This window comes from Uloborus diversus, chromosome 5 (assembly GCF_026930045.1).
Source record: "Uloborus diversus isolate 005 chromosome 5, Udiv.v.3.1, whole genome shotgun sequence".
Lineage (NCBI taxonomy): Eukaryota > Metazoa > Arthropoda > Arachnida > Araneae > Uloboridae > Uloborus > Uloborus diversus.
This window is the reverse complement of record NC_072735.1, coordinates 65464744-65478423: the sequence shown is the minus strand read 5'-3', so window position 1 is coordinate 65478423 and position 13680 is coordinate 65464744. Positions and strand designations below refer to the sequence as shown.

At 31.6% G+C, this 13680-nt stretch overlaps 1 protein-coding gene across 1 annotated transcript in view; it reads left to right on the top strand.

The window, feature by feature from the left end:
- Window positions 1-8850, top strand: part of LOC129222349 (HCLS1-binding protein 3-like) — a gene marked incomplete in the record, with an annotated part of 45756 nt that extends 36906 nt beyond the window's left edge. The window contains 2 exon segments of the mRNA XM_054856844.1: window positions 5750-5996; window positions 6869-8850. Coding sequence (XP_054712819.1) covers window positions 5750-5996; window positions 6869-7207 — 586 coding nt within the window.
- Window positions 8851-13680: the final 4830 nt, after the last annotated feature.

The window sequence follows — 13680 nt, the reverse complement described above, 5'->3', positions numbered from 1 at the left end:
TTACAGCAGCATTTAGTTGGAATGGACAGTATGCAAAATATTTTCTTGAATTTATTATCGTAGAACAAAATGAAAAATGTTTAACCGAGAAAGATTTTACTTTATTCCTTTAATTCTCAGCTGAAAGGTTTCGCCAAATTTGTTTAGGGTTATAGTTTTGGAATTGTGCGAGCAAAGTAGCCTTGGCGAGATTTCGCGTTTTTAGTTAAACCATTTTTAATTTTTATCATGAGTGGAATAAAATGATAGTAAGATTACAGAATTCGATAAATAAAAAGAAATAATGGTCAATCAACTGAAAAGAAAACTACTACCATATATAAACTGTGAGTACACATTTTATTTATTTTGTTCTGAGTGAATTTGAATAAATATCAGTTTTTCAATTCGATGAAAAAAAAAAAAAAACGAACTTAACAACATTGACTGGACACTTTTCCTTAACCTAATTCCACATAAATGATTTAAATGACCTTTGTTACTACAGTATCCTACTGAAATAGACAGTATGCAAATAAATTTTCTTGAAAATATTTATCGCAGAACAGATTGAAAAATCCAGAAAGAACGTTAAGAATTTGAACAATAAAAAATAAAAGTTCGCCAAAAATCTGTTTATAGTGTTATGGTTTTAAAATTGTGTGAAAGAATAATGTATCTTGACAAGATTTCGCATATCAGGTAAATCATTTCCATGACGAATGAATTAAATGCATGATTTCTTTAGATATCCAATCATATAGTCATAGAAATAAATTATCTAGTGTTAAACGTTACTCTTGACAGTCTGCCACGTATGTGCACTATGTGACAAAAATGTCAACAAATGCCGGAAATGTCACGAAACTGAACTTAATATGTACTAATGTATAGAAAAAACGGTACAAAATGAAAATGCCGATCGAAGCGAACCAAAAATTTATGAATTCCGAATTCAACATCGTGAAAATGGCTGCTTCAGAACAACTTACTGTATGTTCTGCATTAATTGTTTACTTTCGTAATACTTTTTGGTTTCTAATCTCTTTCTATATGGGTCAGAATAACCAAAAGACTTTGAAAAATCTTTTCAAATGAATAAAGCGAAAAAATCATACGTACGAACAAAAATCACAACACTTTTAGCATTTTCTTCGTTACCATGTGCGTTTGTTTTAGTTTTCAATTCCGCCATTAGACAGTGACTTCAGTGCCCCCTATAGTTCGTTGGAGTTGCGAATTGGTTAACTTACTAATCCTGAACTAAAACTATAAATAGTCTATGTGCTTACTCTGCTTGGGTTCTTTGGTTATTAAGTATTACATATTTTGTCATTGTTTATGTAGATAGTTTCTTCAACATTAATAAATGTGTTTTCGATCCACGGCAGGATAATCATTTAATATTCTCAACAGTTTTTGAAGCGTTTTTAGTCATTTTAGTTGAAGAATGTGCTTATTTTACATCGGGAGGGGGGGGGTGATTTTCGCTTATTCAGGCAACTCTTTTTACCTTTATCATTTTTCTAAACGATATCCTTTCGATTGTTTTATTCTTTTTTCATATGGGGGACGTTGCAGCGCGATTTCCCGTTTGTTCTAGATGGGTAGTTAGTTTTTTTACACTTAATATCTGAGGACGCTTTTTGTACTTTGATTATGACTGAAGAAACAAACAATCAAGCATGGGAGAGAAAATAGTGAATAAAACAACTGCCCAGTGGGCATTAGATAAACCAAGTTGTAATAAATATACGCATTCTGACACCAAGCAGCTTAAAACATTTTGTTTTTATTTATTTTCTTTCAACAAAACGGTTCAAGCACTTGATAGTTTATTGAAATTTTTAACTTTTCAATTTACAAAGTTTGAGCAGAACAACGTCTGTCGGGTCCTCTAATATATATATATATATATATATATATATATATATATATATATATATATATATATATATATATATATATATATATATATATATATATATATATATATATATATATATATTCTTCCCTTCTAGCTTTTTTTATGCAACTGCGTTTCAGTTTTAAAATTGATCTTATTTAATTCTTAACGATCTTACGGACCTGAAAACGCCATTGTCTTAAATTTAATTAAATACGGCGAAAGTGAAATAGAAGACTGCTTCTACTGGATTTTTTTCCCTCTCCCTCATTTCGACGTGTGACATACGCGAACAAAAAGAGCTTTGAAGGTCTTATTTTAGAAGAAAAAACTTCCATTACTTCTTTTCCCACTATTAAATTACCTTCTCCGACAAGAGAGAATATAAACCGTTTCAAACTCTCTCTCAATTTTGATTCATTATAAGAAATTTCTGAATAGATTTATTAAATGAAATATAACTTGCATCTTAGCCTGTGTGTAATCATCTATTATTCACCCATAAAACTTAACACAATAAAAATGTTTTAAAATTCGGCGTGATATATCTATAATTGATGAATGATTTTCTTATGTACATATATTTCAATACCTGTTCTTCGTTGTAAAGCATTAGAATTTCGGAGAAAAAATAGCAATGCTAAATTTGAGGAGAATATTGTAAACAGCATAAATAATATTCATTAAAAAAACTAGTGAGTTAACAGACTTTGCTAAAATAATAAATGAACTACGAAAATTATCACATTCAATTGAAAAAAAAATCAACGAAAAATTTAAAGAATGAGTGCTAAATAAGACATAAAAAGAATCAATCTGCATCATTTACATAATCACGCAAGTTTTTCAAAATATGAAACATTTCCTAAATGAATCCTGCAATGACAGAGGTGTGAAAATTATTAGAATAATTGTGAAATTTTTAGTAAATCCTTGTTATACCAAGTATTACTTTATTTTAAAAATGTCGATACATTTAATATTGAGTGGGGCATCTTCTTATTTTTTAATAAAGATTCTATCCTGGCATTCTTTTTATAATTTTTTGGCAATTAACTTGTATTTCCTCGTCATGGTGCCAAATTTGAATGACTCCTTCTGTGAAACAATTCTTGTTTTTGAAGTTCTATTTCTTTAATATTTTCTTTGCAGTAGTTCAGATATTCTCTATTGGGCTCATATTTGGTCTGCTTCCATGCCGTGAAAGTGTTTTTACATATTTTTTTGCATTCTAAATTTTGGTCACAGATAAGCTTCAAGACAGAACTCCATCAAGCATGAATATGAAGTCTCCATTTGGAAACCAAACTTTCAACTAAAACCTTTGTTCAAGCGCTTTTTCATGTTGATATTCGGTCCTCGTACCTTCTACAATGCTTAAACATCCAGCATCCTGAGCGAAAATTACGCTCCAATCCATAACTTGGGTGGTGTGTTTAACCGTTGGTATTATGCGACTCGGGATAATAATTTACTGGTTCTTCTCCTGACGTACTGACTGCTATCTTTTGGTATTTTAAGCATTGATTCATCAGAAAACTATACTTAAAAAGTAAAAAGTACCTTAGTGCATGTAATTTGTTGGGAAATATTCTCACTAAGATAGTTTTAGCCACATTTCTAAACAGTTCTGAATCTTTAGTCAGTGTGCAATAAATTTAATATTAGGAAAAAGACTGAACAACTTGAATTTAACTGAACAGTTGAAGAAAAATTAATATTTCTCAACTTGGTCCAATTACTAGTAAATAGTTTATGCACAATATTTGCCCAAGTAAGTCTCGTTGTCATAGCAAATTTGATTTTAGCCGCCTTTACGAGGATAACGAGCACCGAGTTTAACTGAGATGAGTTTTCTACGAATAGAAAAAACACATACAGTGGCTCCCAAAAGAGTTCGTTCACCTTAAAATTTTGTAGTAAAACCAAAATAACGCAAAACTGAATTCGAATATGAAGTCCAATTTTTTTTCACACCATTCTTATGCCATTCTGAATAAAACCCAATAGTTTTTTTTTCCAAAATAGTGCCAGATTTCCTTTTTTAAATTTGTCAAAAAGCGAAGAGACAGAGATAAAATACGCCACAAAAGTCATCGTTCACTGAAATATTTTCGAATAAATTCTTAATTAAAATTATCATATGTGTTTTTTTTTATTATTTTTGCATTGTAATGATGTATAAAGTCATTTGCCTTTAATTTTTTGTGTATTTATTCCCTAATATTTGCTTATTATTTTAAAATGGCAGGTATGCGTAGAAAACAACAAACACGATTCGAAATTTGATTTTTTTCCCCCTCACAGTAGCCGTAAATTGGTTTGAAATGGCTCTAAATTGGTTAATTTATTACATTCTATAGTGAAGTGCTTGATAGAATGCTTTAAAGAATCGGATCGAAAACAAGGTAAGAAAAGGTCAACTGGCAAAATTAACAAAGCGTGATCGGAGGTTAACAGTTAAAAGAAATATGAAAAATACACATTTCAAAACTGAAAAAGTTTCTGCAGAATTGAATGAAACATTTTACGTTTAATTTTTACCTAAATTTGTTCGCCAAGTTCTCTGATTAGCTGGATTAAATGGGACCTCTTCCCCCGCAGAAATTTTCTTGTTCGTGCGAAATACAGTAAGCTTACGCTTTCCGTCGTAAAATCAATGATAAATAAGCTCAAAACGTTTTGGAACAACGTCTTACTTATAGATGAAAATAAATTCAACATTTTGGGTTAAATTGTTGTATAATTGTAAATGGAGGAAAAAAAATGAGGAATTTAATCTTAAGAACTTAGTTGGATCAGTTAATCAGGACGGTGAAGGTGTTCTTCTGTGAGGGTGCATTTCAGCATCAGGACTTGGATATTTAAAATTTTTTTATGAAATAATGAATTATGCTGTTCATTTAAATATTTTAAAAAACATTAGCCCACTATTAGCCCACAATTTGGTAATCAGTGCTAATATCGATAGATGTGTTCTGGGAAAAGAACAAAAATCCAATGCTAGCATGCACGAACAGAAAGTTCACTAGAAAACGAACAAAAAAATTATAGAAACTAATTAAAATTCAAGGAATAAATTATTATTTTATTGTTTGAGGAACTTCCAGAAACAATCTTCCGCACTAAGGGCAGGCTTCTCGTTAGAGGCTGGACAGAAATAACGCGTTCCTCGACTTTTTTTTTTTTTTGCTTATGTACATAACGACAGGGCTTTGTCAGACGCTGTTTTTTTTTTTCCCCGGTAGGTGGTTTCATTTTTTATGCTTTTTGATGATTAGTATGCACTAGAATTACAGTTTCAATAATATAAGGTGATTAAATCAAATTGTCATTTTTGGACAGGTTTCTGAAAATTGCCGTGGCAGTTAACGTGTTAAACCAGGGCTTTCCAACCTTTTCTACTCAAGGGCCAAATTGTAAATTTTTTGTGGCGAATTGGGTAAACAATACAGGATATCAGTTTAAATGGTCTATTTTGTGCTAGCTATTCTGCGCACCCATGTTTTTTTTTTTTTTTTAATTAGCACTCAACGATGGTTTTTGAGATTTTCTGAGCTCATTTTTGTTTAAAAAAAAAAACCGCTTAAAAGGAAGTATATTATCTTTTTTTTTCCAGTTTCTAAGCTTTTTGTGGGTCGTGCGTTGGAAATTGCTTAACTGCCTGCTTTCAGCAATGGGAAAATTATAAACAAAATATATTGGGGGGGGGGGATAAAATGTCTCACATGAACTAGAGTCAACCCCCCCCCTCCGTATTTATGCTCTAAAGGAGATCTTCAAGGGAAAACGGACATTAAGTACGAACCAGCCGGTGACGAATGTCAAGTCGTATCTTTACTTATGTAAATTTATCTGTTTCAGCTCGCAAGAAAATTTAGATGATTTGCTCAATCTTGAACCTTTACCAGAATCCCCCTCAGCTAATAAGAAGTTTCTGGAGATGGAATTTGAGAAGGAAGTGAAAGAAGAATCTCTGCAAAGTCCTCCTTCAAAAGTAGCTTCTGTTGAAGATGAAAAACCAGAGAAGCCCTTGCCGTCGAAACCAGTGCCTTTACCCAGGAAAAAATCACTGGGAAAGGTAGATACTGAAGCAATACCAAAGCCAGAGGTGATTATTATTATTATTATTATTTATTTTTTTTGCTTGATAAAAAGTTTAGAACTTAACTTTTTTCCCTCAATACATTTCAGTTAGCAAAAAGTTTTGATTAGCTAATGTTTTGTGCTTTTGATTTAAATAAAGATAAAAGGGCCATAAATACGTTTTTCTGTTTTGTTGTAAACGAAGTGAAAATGCATTCTTTTTAAAAATCCTTATGGCTTTACTTGGAAAACTAATCGTAATTTAAAACAAAAATGATGCAGTAGTAAATGACGAAGTAGCAAAATAACCAACGGGATATTGTGGCGGCGTTAATTTGGTAACCAATTCGACACCTTGCAAGTTTCTTGATTAATTGAATTTCGTAAAAGAAGTTTCCTTGCAAGCACAGTGTCAATGCAGGCAACACAGTCATACTATTCAAAGCGGAGAAAAGTAATTCAACTTTTAGCATTATTAGTATAACCACGAACGACAAAAAAGAAGTTATAAACTTTTATTCTCATTCTCTAAGTTAAATAGAATTAAATGTAGGATTTAGGATTCTGTAACGTAAAAGTGCATTCCCACCACTTTAATGACATCTAAGAGTGAGAATGGGACCGAAGTAGCAGCAACTGCAGAAACGCAACTTTAGCAAGATCCTAACTCGGGACGAATGCAAAGCTTTGAGAGAAAAGAATATGCATCACTTTATCTCTCTCTCCCTCTCTCTCTCTATTTATTTCAATCTTCTAAAGCACTTGAAATATTATTTTGAATAACTATTCATATAAAAGTTTCTGTTTTTCATTTTATGTAAATCAGCTTGATTTTCAATCTTATGAATCACAAAACTCGCTACACTTTTATCTTATGCTCTTTTAATGACTTTTCAGGTAATGCCTAGAAAAGTGTTCCTCGATAAACCTCAAGTTCCTAGCAAACCTGCACCACCTCCCGTTGCCACAAGGTCTAAAGCGCCTCCTCCAGTTCAGGCGAAACCAACTCTGGCACCAAAACCCAAACCACCTCCCCTGAGGCCTAAACCGGGCAACTTAGTGAAATCTAAAGATGCTAAAGCTTTAGATGTGGCCAATGCCAACGACTCCGAAACGAACAGTAGCAATCTGAATTCCGGATCTGATCTAACTAATGATTTAAATCAGTTCGATATACTGAAGTACATTGAGCAAGAAGAAAAAATTTTGGAATCTGAAGCCAGTTTGTTTGATTAGTTGTTATATTTTTTGTTTTGCAATGAGTTTTTTTTTTTTATTTCTGTTATTATTTTTACTGTGCAATTATTTTTAAATCAAAGTATCTATGTGTTCGCAAATTTTGCTTATAAAATACAATTGACATATTAGGCATGTTTTCAGGGTACATCGGGTAATGGTTGTCGACCGTTGCCTGACGTATATTCATATGCAAATATGACACGATTTTAGACCTAACGGATTAATTGATTTATCTATTCATTTGCATGAATGAATTGATCGTCAGTTCCGAAATGAAACCTAAAAGCAGAGTAAGTGTTACTGTATTCAGTCAATCTGAAACATCTGGATACGCAGTTTCTTAATAAAATTAATTGATAGAAAAGAGCCAATCTGCCATTTTCAATTGCGTGTTAGGGCTAGGCAATGCGTCACGGTTAGCCGATGCAGTTTCTTTTGATTTGTGATTAGATTGCGCACCGATCGCAAATCAAAGAACCAATGTACTGATAATGAAGCAAAAGTTTTTTTTTTTTTGCTCAAAATAAAAATTAAAAAGTTAACAGCTCAAAATAGCAAAAGGAAAACAAAATGCTGATACATATTTTGTCATTATAAGGGACTCCTTTTTCAATGCAAGAAAATGTGAGCTTGTGAGTAAATAGAATGCGTGACTTTGCTGCCATAAGCTTTTTTTTACATTGAGAAACAGGAGACTCTTTGTAATCCTTAAACACATGTCTGTAATATTTTTTTGCTATTTTGCACTTTTAGCTCTTTTTTTTGAAATAAATTTTTGCCAATACTAGTATCTATTTGTAAGTATTTTGCATACGTCTTTTATCGTGTACATATTTTGTAAAATTTAAAAAAAAAAAACGAAAGTTCAAGTATAGCTAACATTTATAATAAACAGTTAGAATTTTTACCAATGTAAATTAATACCTATTGTTTTAATGAGTAAACGTATTATACTATTTTTTAATTATTTGTGAGTTAAATTTGAGATTATACATCCATCTTTTTTGTAATGATCAGTGATTACGTTGTAATAATTTTATTTTTTAGTTTTAACTACTTGAATTAGTTTGGGATGCATCGCAAAATTGTGATGTAAGGTTATCACGATGCATAAATTTCTACATCGCCCAGTCCTAATTGCATGTATTACTTTTATTCTAATTTCTCCATTTTCATGGTTTTTCTTTTCCATATTTTGATGATATATTTAGCAATAATACCAAAAGTGAAGAGAAAGAATGTTCCAAAAGTCGGAGAAATCAATTTAGAAACATTAACTACAATTTCCATGTATATTCAGTACGCACTTCATATGATGAAATACACACTTCGTTTAATTAATTATAGTAAAATAATTTGGAGTAATTTATTCCCTATCTTTATTTGTAATTCGTTAAATGTCAATCTTGTCCAAATATGGGCAGCGCTCTTTGTTGTTAATTCATCAAAGTTTTCGTTTCGTATTTTGTAAATTAATTTTTGTTTTAATTTTTGAAATATTTCAAATTTTGTTGTTGTGTAAAATACTTTACTGTAATTGTTGAATGTATTTTGTAAATCTCTGGAAGTCATTTTTACTTTATCGTATCATTAAATGGTTGTTGTTTAAATTTTGTTATGTTTCGGAAATAAAATTTGACTCTATGTGTAAGCTTTTCCTTTGTGTTGAAATGTCCACACTTATTATTCGCTCAACAGATATTTAATCGACACTTCAAATATCGGTTAAACCGTATGTGGGGAGAATAAATAATACACAACATCAAATCTCTGTTCTTTCAAAGCGAGTTTGAGTCATGGGAATAGGGCTGGAGGATTGAGGTCTGGCGTTTATGGTGAGTGCTACATCCTCTTTTTTGACAGGAACTGTTTAGACAGAATCTAAATTGGTCTTTTATTCATTCATTCTCAATTAAGAACCAATGCACCAAACAAGACTTTGTAAAACAAGTTTTACACGGAACACAAACGACAACCAACTTAGCAACGGCGGGAGGGGGGGGGTGGGGGACGGGTATCCTTATATATTATTTCTGTAGCCTGTTTTTGGTTTCTACGCCAAATTTCCCTCAATTCTTGATCGATTTCTTTGATTTACGGCTTATTTTATAGCTTATGGTGCTGGCTACTGACGAAAAATAGACCCAAGGTCTGAAAATTGTTTCTTTTAGCCGAAAAACCTGTTTTAAAGAACCAGAATAAGGTTTTCGGTCAAACTTATAACTTTAATTTGCGCTATGACCGACAGAGCTGAGTAGCTTGATCGGCAGAGCGTTCTCTTCGTAACCAGGAGATTACGTGTTCGGGCCCACGTCCGAACAATCTGCAACAAACAATTAGAGAAATATCGCGCATTACATGAACACTGAATTAAATGAATATCAACTATGAGGGAATAAAATAAATGAGAAGGAAATGCTCCTTGCTGATATGAAAACATTCCGTGCTTTTGTGCTAAATTACTTCGAAATTGCACGTGTTTTTTTTTTTTTTTTTTGAAGCTTTGGCTCTGGAAAGAAAATTAAAGCATAATGTAAGCGAAAACATAAGTAACAGGTTTAAGATTTCAGACTACAATAGAATTGTTTTTTGTTCAGAAAAAAAAATAAATCGTATATTGAAATATATATTCTTCTAATGAGTTTTTGACTCTTTGTACAAATAAATAAAATACTACCTCAATTTAAAGGGTAAAATATATATTTTTTTCTTCTTTTTGCTAAAAAACAAATAGCTTATCACATTTTTACTACATTCGAAAGCATAGTTCAATTTATTTTGTATTTTAACCGTGCTGTTAAATGATGAACACGTGCTGCCATCTAAGTTATAACGGTTTAAGCAGCCTGCGATAACAAATTAAAAATTTTCAAAAATAAAAACATTTTTCTTCAATATCTTATCTTATATATTAATCCCCTCTCATTTTAAAACTTATCAGGCTGGCCAATGACGAAAAAAAGACTTACTGTCGAAAATTCAAGTTTTCGAAATCGCCTCTTGCTGTTTCAAAACCTTGATGCTGCCTGTAGTTCTTATGCATTTTTTAAAGCAAAGTTCTAATGCAGTTTTCCATTTTTTACGTCGCTTTCGGCAAAAAAAAAAAAGCCTGTGTGTGTGTGTTCATATTTTATTAAAGCTTAACAGCACTGGACTTCGGTTGTTCGGTTTAATTGATAAGTTTTTTTCGGTAGAGCGTTCGGCTATAAACTATCTGAACTTCGGGCAAGCTTGGGCTGTCCGACATAATATCAAATTTATATTAGTATTACGCATTACATGTGCTCACAACATACACACCTAATAAAATAAATGCAGTGGGAATGCTACTTGGTGTTTCGATTCCTTTATGCAGGCTACAGTTATCATTCGGATAAGTTGATTGTTAATCGAACTGTGTTCTTTGACTACATCCAGACCACTCAACATAATGTAAGCATAAAAAAGTATTAGATTTACCTAAAGAAATCCTTTTTGTGCAGAAAAACATTTTCATTGAATGCTGAAATGTAGATGTTTCTAATAACAGTCTTCGACCTTTTGTATAAATGAAAAAATACTACGCCAAATTAAAACTACGAGTTTCATCCAGTAAACCTTTAATTTTTTTATTCGCGTGAATACGATATAAACCATTAAAATTATTATCAACTTCATTCGTAAGAAATCATTTTCTACTCCTATGCTTTCTGCTGAAAAAAAAACATGTTTTCTGCGTTCGAAAAATTACACTTAAAAAACAGGATCAGTTCAACTGGTTTTGATTACGAATTTAAAGTGTTTCGATTAAAAGAAAAACGTGTGCGGGCATTTAAGCTGTAACGGTTAAAGCAGCCTGCTGTGGGAAATTGTTCAATATTAAAAAAAAAAAAAAAAAAAAAAAAAAACCACTTATTTTCAATCGAATTTATTACTTCTCGAGAATGTTTGTTTCAATCGCTACGTGAGACCTTCCTCATTCTTTAATCAAATTCCATGTTTTACAAATAATTTTAAATCGTATCATGCTGGCTAATGACAAAACATAGGGGTCATAATATTATTTTTTCCGGCAAAAGTTTTTTTGCTGTTTTTTATTACGCATTCTTTCAATGAATAGCATTCGAAAAGGAAGGCGCAATTGCTAGATTTGTTGGGGTGCCGTGCTGTTAAGGAGAATATCGCCAGTTTGAATCTGTGCTAATAAATATGTCTTTATTGTTTCTTCTTTATCCGTCAGATGCTCACATGGGCAGGACTGTATTTGCCACAACCTCTTTTTTCACATGCAAAATTACTTCTTTTTCACGATTCACTCAGCCACACTTTTAATGATATTTATTCTTGCATTGAAAATACGTACAACCAAAAGGCGAGCGATGATCAAATTATCACAACGTTGTATTTAACGAGGTTTTTTTTACTGATGTCTTTAAATTACATGCTTTCTGTTCTGCTCTTACTTTTTTTCGGTTCTTCTTCATAATGTTCTTCCTTTGAAATTTTTAAAGAGCGAAATGCCTTATGAAACGATTCGAAGCACAGTGCGGAGTTCCGCACGGGTTAACTAGTAGTCAATACCTGCCGTTACGCAACGTTCGTTTCGTCAGTGTTGCCAGTTCAGCCGTTCTGACTTCATTCAATGAACTTTATTCTCAGAGGTTGTATGCTGTACAATTTTTCATAATAAGAAACTAAATCGTCATATATCAAGAACACCGTTTTATTTTATTAATTAAATTCAAACACGCACGTTATGTCAAAATTTTACGGGGGGGGGGCATAGGTTATACGTTCAATGCATTTTAGTGGAAAACGCATCAAAATGTATAATTACCTTATGTTTTTATGTTTGCAGAGGGAGTCAATTGCCTCCCCCCCCCCCCGTTCTGATTGCCCCAATTAAGGGGGTCCGGGACACAAAAATCCTCAAATTTTGCAATTTTTTTTTATAACTTGAAAAATTGCTCCGTTTTTTTCTGCTTAAGAGGACGTTTGAATCTTGTTTCTACCTTAAATAGAACGAAAGTTATAGTTATTTTTGTTGCATGCATCTAACGAATGTGTACATAACTTTAAAACTTTAAACGCGTTTTTCTCCATGATGCAATTTTTCCCGATTTCTTGCATTCAAACTCTTATAAGTCAAGAACCGATAGAGATAAAGTAATGAAACTTGGAGCATATCTTTTTCAAGCAATTTACTTTAATTTTTATTCGGCGAATTTGGAAAAAACGTTTACTGCAAAAATTATGATTTTTTTAAAAAAAAGTATCTTCGAATTTTTCGAAATTTTTCTTCAAATATTTTTTATTTTTTATTGAATCAATATTTTTAAAATCGCCGAATAAAAATTAAAGCTTAGATATTTGTGCATACTTTTTTGAAAAAAAATTGAAAATTGACCAACAATATTTTGAGTTATAGCAATTTAAAGCAACCCCATTTTTTTGAAAAAAACTAATTAAATTTAAATAAAAAAAATAATTTTTTTCATATTTATGTTATGATTTTGCTTATTAAATAAATGATGAATCAGTTCAAAAAATTTCAAAACTCTAAAGTACATAATAAAAAAAATTTCAAAATGTGTCCCGGACCCCCTTAACGGCTTGGATTCAAATTGCTGACAATGCAGTAACGCAAAATTACTAAGTTAACTTTTTAGGTTTTAGATTTGAAATTCCGCGATTACAATATCATTTTCACGAACTTTGAAACTCATCATGCACTTTGAGATCCATCAGTTGGTAAACAATGTTAGATATTATAACAATGATTTTTTTTTGCTCCCCCCCCCCCCCCCATGTATTTGTTCTATTCGTATTAATAGTGTTGAAAGGTTTAATTTCAATCAGAAAGAAAAAATAGTAACTTATCAAAGCATTTACTTTATTTGCGAATGCAAAAGTTTTTAAACTCAAGGGCGGAATTTTTATACATTTTTATTCATAATGAATTTTAAAAAAAAATCGATTAAGGAAACATTTTCGTTGACCAAAAGCCTGGATTTGCCACTGCGCGTGAAAATTAATCTCAGTAAATGGTTTTCGTAAATGTAACAGGATTTTCTTTACATTGTTATGAACTTTGGAATGAAATTTAATAATCTAAGGAGATAGTACTTTAGCGATGTTTGTTAATTTTTTCGGGTATATTTCTATCAGTTAAAATACTTTATCTTGGTGGAACTAATGATCATTCAAAATAATATCATTGGTTGGATGTACTTTTCATCTCTTTGAATCATTAAATTTCACCTAGTTGAGTAATTTTTTTTCTTCAGTCGACTGACACAGTGATTTCAGCTGAGTCCTTCTGCTCTCAGCCTTTCTCAGCTCAGTAATTTTGATAAACTTAAATTTTCTTCCGTGTCTCAAAGAGTTAAATGGTTGAAGATTGAAGTGCTTAAACCGAGTTCTTGTTATTTATGCACTTTGAAAGTTTCTGAGTTTAATAAGTTTGAGTAAACATAGAGTAAACCAGGGTT